This window comes from Sinocyclocheilus grahami, unplaced genomic scaffold (genome assembly GCF_001515645.1).
Source record: "Sinocyclocheilus grahami isolate Dianchi unplaced genomic scaffold, SAMN03320097.WGS_v1.1 scaffold676.1, whole genome shotgun sequence".
NCBI classification, from domain to species: Eukaryota; Metazoa; Chordata; class Actinopteri; order Cypriniformes; family Cyprinidae; genus Sinocyclocheilus; species Sinocyclocheilus grahami.
This window is the reverse complement of record NW_015505855.1, coordinates 288,658-300,535: the sequence shown is the minus strand read 5'-3', so window position 1 is coordinate 300,535 and position 11,878 is coordinate 288,658. Positions and strand designations below refer to the sequence as shown.

The 11,878-nt window shown below is 37.4% G+C and overlaps 1 protein-coding gene across 5 annotated transcripts; it reads right to left on the bottom strand.

The window, feature by feature from the left end:
- Window positions 1–209: 209 nt before the first annotated feature.
- On the bottom strand, window positions 210–11,140 carry tulp1a (TUB like protein 1a). 5 transcript variants are annotated; one of them, XM_016242922.1, is made up of 13 exons: window positions 11,017–11,140; window positions 8,634–8,760; window positions 8,086–8,190; window positions 6,159–6,278; window positions 4,909–5,019; window positions 4,240–4,413; window positions 3,598–3,680; window positions 3,343–3,513; window positions 3,096–3,208; window positions 2,898–3,006; window positions 2,712–2,810; window positions 1,335–1,506; window positions 210–1,110 (listed from the first exon to the last, which is right to left on the bottom strand). In XM_016242922.1, exons 1-13 carry the CDS (start codon window positions 11,029–11,031, stop codon window positions 977–979), a joined length of 1,533 nt encoding a protein of 510 aa, XP_016098408.1. In that variant the 5' UTR covers window positions 11,032–11,140; the 3' UTR covers window positions 210–976. The 5 variants fall into 5 exon arrangements, with proteins under 5 accessions (XP_016098408.1, XP_016098411.1, XP_016098409.1 ...); XM_016242925.1 differs by having other exon boundaries at window positions 4,240–4,401; XM_016242923.1 differs by having other exon boundaries at window positions 8,086–8,187.
- Between the last annotated feature and the right edge of the window lie 738 nt (window positions 11,141–11,878).

The following is an 11,878-nucleotide window of genomic DNA, read 5'->3' as shown; positions in this document are numbered from 1 at the left end:
CACAAAGCCTTGTTGAAGCAGCACCACCCTAAGGACAACTTCTGTAGTTCATCATAAAGTACATGATTTAGTAATAAATCAACAGTGTGTGGACAATTTTAATTGTAGTTTGCAGCTCCACATTTCCCCTCCAGCTTGTCTCAGTCTCTCAAAAAATAAAGTAATAATAACAATAATAATAAAATAGAATAAATACAATGAAACAGTCGTACATTCATTATTTATTTTCATTCAGCATGTGATTTGTTATTTCAGAGATCTCTGATAATTCTCCAAAAGTGGGCAAAATATATGTTGGACAGATATGCGTCACGAAGTGTAATAGAATCTCGTATTCATGCTTTTTTTTTTTATGCATCTGTCATGTATCTTTTATGATACAAAAAAACAAAACAGACCGTTTAGAGTTTATAAAGAAGCATATCCTTGATTTCCTTAATGCATGGGCAGGATGTAATTAAATATAAACGGACAAAACAAATCACTTTGTTTCAATAGAATATGTTAAAGGAATGCACATTAGACAGAAATAGTAAAACAACAACAACAAAAATAAACAAAACAATATGATACTATAATTTCAGTATACATATTCTAGTACATTTTAAATTATATATATTTTTAAATGACTTTTAAATGCACACATTGCACCTCACATGTGCCTCATATTGCACCTCATAAAACAGTCATAAATCTCAGGACAACACAAAATATAATCAAACAATTTTTCAATCACTTTCAGTCGTGTCATGTAGCCTGCACTCATCATGTACGTGCAACGCCTGGCTCTGGTGTCAGTTTCTGTTCTGTATCCAGGACAAGTGCATCCCAGTCGCATTGAGGCACAGTGGAAATCATAAAAATGCCCCACATTTTCAAATAACACATCTTACTTCATCGTCCTTCCTGATGATGAAGTTATCGTGTGTTGATTGCAAAGATTTGACTCTTGGGCGAAGAATGTTGTGCCTTGTGTTCATTCGCAGGCCAGTTTGCCATCAAAGCTGGACAGAGCAATAGCAAAGGCTTGCACTGCACACATGGGGTAATTATAGTCCAGAGTGAACATGTCGTCTGCCACCCTTCCAAACTGCATCACAATGTAGCTATCTGAAAAAGAGAGCGTTTACAATCAGGTGAGCTTTTACAGTATGTTCAGGCTATAGTAACAACTGAGCACAATTCCAGCATAATATGGAATTATCAAAACAACATATGCTACAAAATTCCAATTTCGTATTTGTAACATTTTGTCCTGTTGTAAAGCTACAAATATTTTTGTAAAGTCCCAGTTGAAGTGGTAAAGAATTGTCAATATCGCCAGTATCACTCACTGTCTTTGCAGTGGACGATCTGGAAGTTCTTGACAGAGGCCTGTGTGACCCGACCAGAGAAGTTGAGGACATAGGAAGCGGTGTCATCATTCCAAACTGGAGTTTTGTTGTGGAGTTCAATCAGGTTGTCCATCTGCCTGTTTTGGTAGCGCACAAGTATACTGTCGTTGTCCTTCAAAGTAAAATAACAGATTTGTTGTGCATGAATAGTTGGTCATTGGAGTGAGTGTTGTAACTGAGTTTCTAAGTTTTATAATAGTTGATGGTTAAGGGCCGTTCGCATAGAATGTAGTTTTGCATGTCAATACACTTCTTTCCCATTGTTTTTCTATGCAAATGTGCACATCTAATCATTGTGCTTGCATCTTTTGCAGCATCTCACGAACGACACAACGCAGCACTTACGCAGCACTTACGTTTAAAGAAGTTAAAGTTGCTTTTTCATTCCACGGCCATGTCTCACGTTTCTTCAATGCGAAAACACATTGTTTTTATGGTTCGTAAAAATGTCTCAAATGGTAGGCAGTAAAATTATGCTATTTTACTGTTATGAAATAAAAATGCATTTGCTAAAGCAACCATGCCATTTTAGCTTGCTTCTCCAAATCTTCAAGCTTTTTAGACAGGTTTTATACTTGAGTGTTTTATAGAAAGTGCAATGCTACCAGGTGCGCTACCGAGCAAGTGAAAAAGTGACATGACATGTGGCCAAGTATGGTCATACTCGGAATTAGTGCTCTGCATTGAACCCATCCAAAGTGCACACACACACACACACACACACACACACACACACACACACACACACACACCGTGAACACACACCGTGAACACACACCCAGAGCAGTGGGCAGTCATTTTTTGCTGCGGCGCCCGGGGAGCAGTTGGGGGTTCGGTGCCTTGCTCATGGTATTGAAGGTGGGAGAGAGCGCTGTACATTCACTCCCCCCACCTACAATCCCTGCTGGTACGAGACGCGAACCCACAACCTTTGGGTTACGAGTCCGACTCTCTAACCATTAGGCCACGACTTCCCCTCAAGTTTAGCCAAACATATGTAGCTGGTTATGTGATGCAAACATCAAAATGTATAAGTATACAAATCGTGCCATGGTAAAAGTGTTCTGAGGTCATAACACAGGGACCACGAGTCTATATTAACTGATAATCTGCCCCTGTAATTATGATTTATGTGAAAAGGAATAAAAGTTGTTGGTGTTTTACTGCCACTAATGTTCACATCAGCCATAAACTGCAGTGAATTGTATAAGTACTTTTTTGGCTTTTGGAGCACGTTTTTTTCAATAAGCCTATGTTGTGAATTTACTTGCTTGCCTTTGTTGTTGCATATAGCAGTGCGTTAGTAACTGAACTCACCGTTCGTGGACGTATCGGCACTCGCTCGTTGTCGTCATCCATGCCTGGGATGATAACAGTCATTTTTCTGGGCCCTTTAAACCCCAACACATTTGTCTCCTGGACAGAAACACCAGTGTATGCTTTAAAAATGAAAGATTTTCTAACCTCCAGGACGACTGTTGTGGAATGGAAGTGAGCACTCACATAAATGATAGCCGCTAGCTCTTGCCGGGCGTTAGACATGTCCCTGAGGGCACGGTCAGGGTTGAGACCATTGTCAAACACTGTGAACTTGGTACCCATGAGATTGGATCTGAAGAGGTGCCAAACCACAAAATGAAGAATCAGAAGCTCAGCAATAATGCATACTAGTTTTGGTACGTTCTATATCATGCAGGTTACCTCAACTTTCCGATGAAATTTTCTCCGCCCCTTGACAGGTCAGTGGCATCTATGGATATCAAATAATTTGACGTTGCACTCTTTTTTCTTTTTCGACCAGCCAATAGGAAAACCTGTAGGATGGGGTGGAAGAGGATCTCAAATTTGTGTTGGCGATTCACGAGAGCCATGCATTTCAACTCCATACCCTCTCATTCACTAGAAAACCTTGTAGAATTGTCCGAACAAAAAAGTGAGAGCAAGTCACCTTCTTGTCATTGTCTAAATGGAGGTAATAGGTCGGGTAGAAGCCTCTGTCCATGCCACGCTTGTCTCGCGTCACTTTACACTTGATGGTGGTTCCCTGAGGTGCAGGCTGAAGAACAAACTCCTCAAGGTCATCAAACTCGATCTCTGGTGATGGAGGCCTCTCCTCCTCCTGTCACGAGATATGAGATAATACAGTTCAGATTATACAGATTATACATCCTTTCCCTCAGGATGACATTTACAGTAGTCTTACCTTTTTACTTTTCCTGCCTTTGCCTTTCTTCTTTCTGGGCACTTCTGTATCCTCATCATCACTTTCATCAGGTTTAGCAGCGTCTACATGTTGTTAAACAAGAAGTTATTATATTGTTATATGAGCAGCTTAACAAGATGAATGTTATTTTGTCTACAAGAAATGTGATATTATAGGGAGTTTTCCTTGACAATTTTAAATAAAAGTGCTTGATGTACTATGTACTAGAGCTGAAAAGGCTGGCATAGAAACAGTTTTCACTCAGAAATTGCTAGTCAATTTCACAATTACAAATAAATGTGACATTCTGAAGCAGAAAAACTGAAATAGTATTTTCTTGTAAAACATACTCCATTAATATTTGTCTACAACTTTCACCATTACATTTCTGTCAGAAATTGAATATGACAGTATGAAGTCGCATGGATAATGTTACTGCAGCTAGAAGATAACAATGTTATTAATCTAGTTTGTATAAAACAATAAGCAAAATATGAAGGAAGTCCAGCAAGGGCTTTGCTGTTCCTGGCTGTGGGGAAGCACATGTGCTTACAGTTGTTGAGCTTTTGTCCAAATGTTACAAACAAACAGTTGCATTTTTTTCCGTGCGAAGAGGGCGTTTACACTTGATCTTTCACTTACTCTTTTTCTTGTTGTTCTTCTCTTTGTCCTTATTACTCTTGTCTTTTTTCTTGTCTTTGTCTCCTCCAGCCTGAAACATGGAGGTGGAGTTGGCAGTGGATTTCTTTTTGGTCTTGCTGGGTTTAGTCTCTGGCTCACTCTCATCGCTGTCAGACTTGGTGACTGGAGCAGATGCTAACAAGATTCAGTCAACAAATTTAACAATTACACTATTAGTAATAAATATCCTTCAAAACACTGTGAACAAGCATGCATTATATTACACTATTTCACTTTTTTTTTTAAATAGTTTTAATAGTTTAATAGTTATTTATGATTGTGTTTGTGTGTGTATTGCATTAATAACTATTTTTCGTTATTGATTATTTTTCATCAATATTCATTTTCATTTTTTTTTTCTTAATCCAGACAGGATTTTTGTATTAAATCACCATACATTAAAATACTACCATTATGTATAAAAGCTTAAACATTTAAATAAATGTCATAATTAGACTGCAAATTTGCCTAATGTTTTATGCATTTTTTTTTTACCAATTTTATTTTATTTAGAATTTGAGGTAAAATATCACCCAGAGATGTTCTTGTCAGACTTCGTGAGATTCGCAATCTAGCCGTCTTTAGCAAAACTATGATTAATGTACAGTGTTTTAAGAAAAGTGAAATTACCTTTCTTTTTTGCGATAAAATCTGGTTTATCTCCATTTATCTGAAACATAGAAGCTGGCTCCTTTTTAGCCTTGGCTGTCTTTCCTCTGCTTTCTGATTCACCTTTACTCTCTGCAGAGATAATATGTTGATTAAAAATTATATTAGACAGCTCATTATTTTCCACTATGGTGGGCGGCCTACCACAAAACCTAGAGTTGATGCATGAGTCACTGAAGCTAGAGTTCATTGACAGGGTATTTAGCTGAGAGTCATTATGTGATCGTCAAGTTAGGACCTGTTCCCAGAACTCCCTGGAGTTATTCAGGTGCGCCAGCTCCAGATAATCAGCACAGCTTCCAGCTGAAGAGCAGCGTCTTTCAATATGGAAATTATGCTGCTAATGGTTTAATACATAGAGGACAACCAGAGAGTTTCAGCTTGAATGTCAAAACAGCTTGGTCTCAGAGAACCATTTGTTCTAATTTCTCCACCCACAATCATTGTTAAACCTTTGAAACATGCTCATCGTGCATTAAACTTGCTCAAATAAATAAAACCTGAATGCACACCCCTGAGGAGTTGTCTGTGAAGGTGTTCATTCATCTAGGTCTTTGCTGAACGTCTGGTAAAACGTATTAGTTAGCAGATGGACTTTGTTTTCCAATTGTTGAAGTCGTTCCTCCACTTATCCATGTGGCTTGATCAGACACCCCCTGAGGAGCTCACCATCTGTCTTTTAACAACAGGAAAAATGAGGCCAAGTATTTACAAGAAGAGCAAATGAATCCCTAAAAGCGTAACTAAAAACAAGAGTCAAATTCACTTGAAAGTCCCCCACTTCCGCTCATAGATAAAGCGGAGTGGTGATCTTTAAGACAGATCTCGCGTATTGTTCTGGCTAATCTTCTTAGCTCACGAGATCTAGCGCTAATCCTCTTCCTGAGCAGCAAACCCCCATGCATGTGTACATAATGACATTAAGAGTTACACACACTGAAGCCATTGTCTAACAGTTTCCTCTGACTCGATGCCTCAAGTGGTTGGCTCAGAGAGCGAAAAACAAACAAAAAAAACAAAAGCTTCAGGATTTCTGTTTTGAGGGACCACAAATACTCTTGGAAAACACTCCCAACCCCCCAGCAAAGTTCAAAGTGACTCTTACAATTACATAAATGCTTTTTGACTGTTGAAACTAACGGAGCAGAGCACAAAATGAACCTTGGCCTCGCTCATTAGCATGCATTCAAGTGTGAATACCCTCAGCTGACCTTTGGCCTTTGATTTCTTTTCTTTGGTGCCAGCAGGGGAGCTCTCTTTGGTGGTTTTCTTTTTAGTTTTCTTCTGTGAGGTCTCCTCTTCGTCATCCTCATCATCTTCATCATCGGAATCTGATTAAAAAAACATCAGGGTTGAAGGACAAATCAGATCAATGATTAAGGCAATGAAATAGATCCTAAAACTGGTCAATATCACAGATTCGTGGTCTATGCAAGTCCTATTTCAAGGGGAAAATTGCATGTTTTTATTAAAAACGTGCTCTGCCTCTTAAATTACTTCCCTCTTTCACTTAAAAGAATATTTCAACCCAAAATGAAAATCTAGTTTTTCCCCTACTATGGAAGTCAATGGGGGCCAACAACTGTTTGATTACCAGCATTCTTCAAAATATATATTCTTTTAGGTTCAACATAAAGAAACTCATACAGGTTTGGAATGACATGAGGGTGAGTAAATCATGACAAAATTTTCATTTTGGGGTGAACTATTCCTTTAAGTTACCAAGAGGTCTTTATGGAAGCCCATTTTCGTCACTGAATAAAAAATAAAAAAGGTAATTGCTACTTTTTTTCTCATAATTGCGTGATACAAACTCGCAATTCTGACTTTTTTTTCCTCATAATTGTGAGATATAAACTCGCAATTCTGAGAACATATCAGTCTCCCCCCCCCCCCCCTTAAAATTAGATATAAACTCGCAATTCTGAGAACATATCAGTCTCCCCCCCCCCATTAAAATTGGACTTTAACTCGCAATTGCGAGTTTATATCACGCAATTCTGACTTTATAACTCACAATTGCGTGTTATAAAGTCAGAATTGCGAGATATAAATTCGCAATTCTGAAAACAAAAAAGTCAAAATTGTAATAAAAAAAGTCAAAATTGCTAGATATAAACTCACAATTGTGAGAAAAAAAGTCATTTTTTAAAAAGAAATTTTATATCTCGCAATTCTGAATTTATAACTCGCAATTGTGACTTAATGTCTCGCGAGTCAGAGTCAATATCACGCAATTCTGAGAAAAAAAGTCAGAATTGTGAGATAAAAAGCAATAATAGTTTTTTTTTATTTTTTTATTCAGTGGCGGAAACGGGCTTCCATAGGTCTTGGTTTGGCTGGTTAGCATAGCTTCATTAGCCCCTGCTGGTGGATGTCGTAACTACACCATCTGATTGTAAAAGCGTCCTTGGCTGGCAATTTTTTGCAAGAAACATATTGGCAATATGTCATCATTGTACAGGAGATGTAGGTTGTAGAAGGTAATGTTTTCTTATTGAAGGGCTCCCCCTGCACTAGTAAGGTTTGTGACTGTTTGTGTTCTTGTGGTGCCATCAACCTATCAGTGTTGTGCAGACGCATTAGTCACATTGCAATTTTAGTGCAAAATGTAAAATAAAACTAAATTAAATGTAAAAGAAGGCAACTCCCAATACAATAATTGAGAATGCAAGCAGGTTTTTAGACATAATTTGAAACTTACCTCCAACTGTATTGCGATCCAGTCAATTCCCAAAGCATAACAAACCAAGTCCCATTTGGCGTTTTTAAATGTACAATTTTACGGTAAGCCTGAGGAAGATAGATTGACCGAAACGTTGCTAATAATTTCATAATGATGCAAGTTTGAGTAGTGTTCAGGATTCATACATTTTCCACTTTTATCCAACACACCTATGAATGATTGGGTGTGTGAGACACTATACAGTATCTTCTATTAAATATCCAGTTTAAAATATTTCATGCCGTATTAATGGAAAATATACCACTTCATTCCCTGTGTATGACCCAAGATGCTGGTGTAGGCTCCAGCATCGCTGCAACCCTATAGCACCACTGATTTGAAAATGGATGTATGGAACTTCATGTTTAGTATATATTTATTTCTCCCAGTTGATTATTAAAAATTACTTATACCTTTATTCTTCTTAGGAGTACTCTTGGGCTTCTTTTTTATGTTCTTCTCTGTTGGCGCTTCTTTGTCCTTCTCGGTTTTCTTCTTCTTTACCGCTTTGCTCTCTGCTGAGAAATAAAAAAGTAACATTTGTTGGCATGGAGCATTCCAGTATGACACTGGCCCCAAGAAGTGTTCTGACTCTAAGCACTAGACCTGTCTGAATGTCAGTGCACTTCGACTATTTGACAATTGACTGATGAGCAATGACTGATCAACGTGTCCTAGCTGAGTAATCACAGGTGTAGTTCATCGAATTAACTGTGAACTAACATCTATTTCAAAACTGACAAACTTCTTTTTCTGACATGCTTTGCTTTTTGCTGTCTAATGCACTGATGTGTGGCTACTGTATGTCTCTCTGAGCACGAACTTGAACATGTGGAAATTCAGTGTCTATGTAACCATTGTTTATTTCATTTCTTAGGTAGCATCCAAATAATCCAAATCTTATAAGATGAAGTCCCAACAGTTGTTAATTGCATGATTGTTTGAGATGCATCAGACTGACTCTTTGAGGGCGTACTGTCCTCTTCGCCTGACAACTCTTCACTCTTTTTAGCTTTGCTCTTTTTGGGTTTGGCTTCAGCTCCCTTGGCCTTTCCAGAATCTGCCTCCGGCTTCTTCTTTTTTGTCTTCTACACTGTAAATGAAGACAATGAATGGCATTCACATTTTAAGCTTTTCCTTGTACATTTTTGTGATGGTTGTGTAAATTTAAGCAGAAGTTTTGAACTTACCCATTGCCACACATCAATGAAAGCAAGCAAAATGATTTACAGGAGACATTAGAAAAGTGCACGACTTGATACGTGAGTCTATTATTTAAGCTGTTCATTGAGCGACTTTTTTATAAACTATACATTTCACAATGCATCTTTGCAATGTAATAATCATGTTTACACCTTTCTCAAGGCAAACAATCAGTCAAAATATTATGTACATTCAAACACTGCTCAAACAAAGTAGGTTAAATCTGTTTGACTGGATGTGGCACATTGGTTTAAGATGTGACCTCTTTATGTACAGAACGCAGAGGGAGGCCAGGATAGGTTAAGAATACGGAGAAAGTCTCATTCTTACACAATGTAGGCCTGACGTCACAGCCTGCTTCCGTACTGAACGGAGTGGGGAGCATATAATCTGATTAGTTCCGATTTTAAATGAGTATTTATAGACCTCACTTTAACAAAGAGCAAAGACAGTGGGATCCTTGATTACTGCCGCCATTGGGGATTTTACTTGCTTAGCGTTATGGAAAACCCCTTCATAGACCATTAGCCACAGTAGATTCAAGTGAGATTCTGTATGACAGAAGCATCCAAAAGCATCTGTTTGGCAGGCTGAGAAATATTGACTGGCTAGTTTTTAATTAGAGTTAATGTTTAAGCACTTTTCATAATTTCAGCCATGTCTCCTCAAGGAAAACCTCTTTTGGGTCAGTGAGTTTCAGTGCCATGCTCCAGTGGCCTTGATCAACCCCTCTCTGACATATTCTCTCTCCTTTTCTCCTCCCTTTATGGTTACAAATGTAACAGGATATACAGGGAAAAGGAAACAGATGCAAAAAAATATTTCCTGTTTTTGAAAAAAAACACACGTTTAATAATATTAAACATGGAAATCTGTTCGAAAGCCTGTTCTTAATTACTTCCAATGGCAAACATATTTTTGAAAAAAGCATTTTTTGTTAAAATTATTTTCTAAAAAAATGTTTGACATTCAAAGATATTTGTGTAGATTATTTTATTAATTCAATATTAAATGATTTACGTATTAAATTCTTAAAAATGTGGATGTATTACTTTCATTTTAACCTGGCATTTTAACCAATAAAGAGGTACCAGGAACCATCTAGAACAACAACAAGAGCCAACTCAATCCATTTGCTGCCAATATTACGAAAGCAGTGCTTTCCTTTTCCAAAGCCTTTCTAAATCCTGCTGACAGGAAAATACAATCAATTCGATGATCAAAGAGTCAATTCAGTCAATCAAGATATTACACAATGCCTAGACTATGAACTATACCTATCTTAAAGGCTAAATGCTCCCTTGGATTTTTTAATCCAGTGCCCAAATGTATTGCCTTATAGGTAATTTATTCATAAAGAAAAAAGATATTTCAAAACAGCTTGAATCCAGTTATATATACAGCATTCCTGACACTAAAGCTGGCAAAAAATATTGACAAATTCAAATTAAATGGCTTTCCTTTAAGGGAATATGTTAGATTGTATAGGTTATGGGTAGATTAATAACATATAGATTCATGGAAAATATCTAGAGGCATTGAGGCAGAATGCGTCTTTAAGGTGGATTGTTCCCTGCCATCTTAAAATATACATATTGGCAGGTAAACTGGTTATAAGGCTCTTGAGAACTCTGTAAATCTCAACCTACTGCATGTTATGTCCTGCGAAAGAACAAATCGAGCGGTGAGAACCAGAAGGGCGTAAGTGACTTTTGACCAACTTTACAGGAGGGCCAAAACAAAAACCAACAGGCTTAGTATGTTCAGAGTTAAGTCTTTTGGTTTCAAAAGAATAACTCCGAAATGATTAAGAATTCACTTGTGTCCTTTTGGCAGTAGAAAGAGCTCATCAAGAGCTTTCATATCTCCATTTCACCCAAAATGTCACTTACGCCCTTCTGGTTTTCACCCATCGAAATAGACACGAGTATGTTGACACAAAACCCTAATCAATCAAACAGACTTGCATTAACTTCATTTGTACATTCTAGATCACAGAGCTACAGTATGTATGCCTGGTAGAAAGTGATAGAACATTTACTGCCTAAAACATCCAGTATTATATTGATTTAAGACATTTATATCTTCGTTTAGAAACTAGAAGCGCTTTTCAGCTCTAAGACACGACAGCTAAGATGTACCTTCTCTGAAGACATGGCTATTGAGATGACATCAGTTCAATAGTAAAAGTCCAGACAGGAGAGCAGATGAAGCTGTCGTGTGTGTTTATATGAGTGTGTGCTGAGGGCATCAGTGTGGCTGATTATGAAGGCTAGTTTAGTCCAGAGAACTTGATAATAGGATTCGTTGTAAAGCCCATCTGCCTCAGGAGCAACCAAAACAACTCAAGAGGAACGTACCATCTACCAACACAATAAATACAACTGCAGAATGAGTCTCCTTCATTATGCTCGCAGATAAAAAAAGCTGTCAATGGTGTAGTACACTTTTGAAAGTACCTTATTATTAGTACCTCCAAGTGACATATTAGTAGCTAAAGTGTACATATCAGTACCTCCATGGTAGGTACTGTCATAGCTATAGCTTTTGTACTTTTTTTTGTAAGCGTGTTAGGTACAAATGTTAAAAGGTACCTTACTGACCCCGAAATGGTACCTCAAAGATACATACTAGGACTTTAAAAGTTCATAATACAACAAAGTTACACCTTTTGAAAGGGTATTAGTTTTGTACCTTTTTTTCTGAGAAAATTGGAATAATAAAAGATAACAAGAATTTTCTAATATCTTAGCAACAGCAACGCTCAAACTGCATCAGCTCTATAAGTTTGTGTGGAAGAGCTGAAAAATGTATATCTGAGATATTTATTTAATAATTTTACATTTAATTTATCCAATAATGTTATTTATTAGGAGCTCAAATGGGAAAAAAAGTGTGTTCTCAGACTTTTCGACCCACATTAACGCAGACTTGAATGGAGACAGATTGAGACATGCACAAACTTACAGAAACACACTGTACACTTGATGTATAACTCACCTG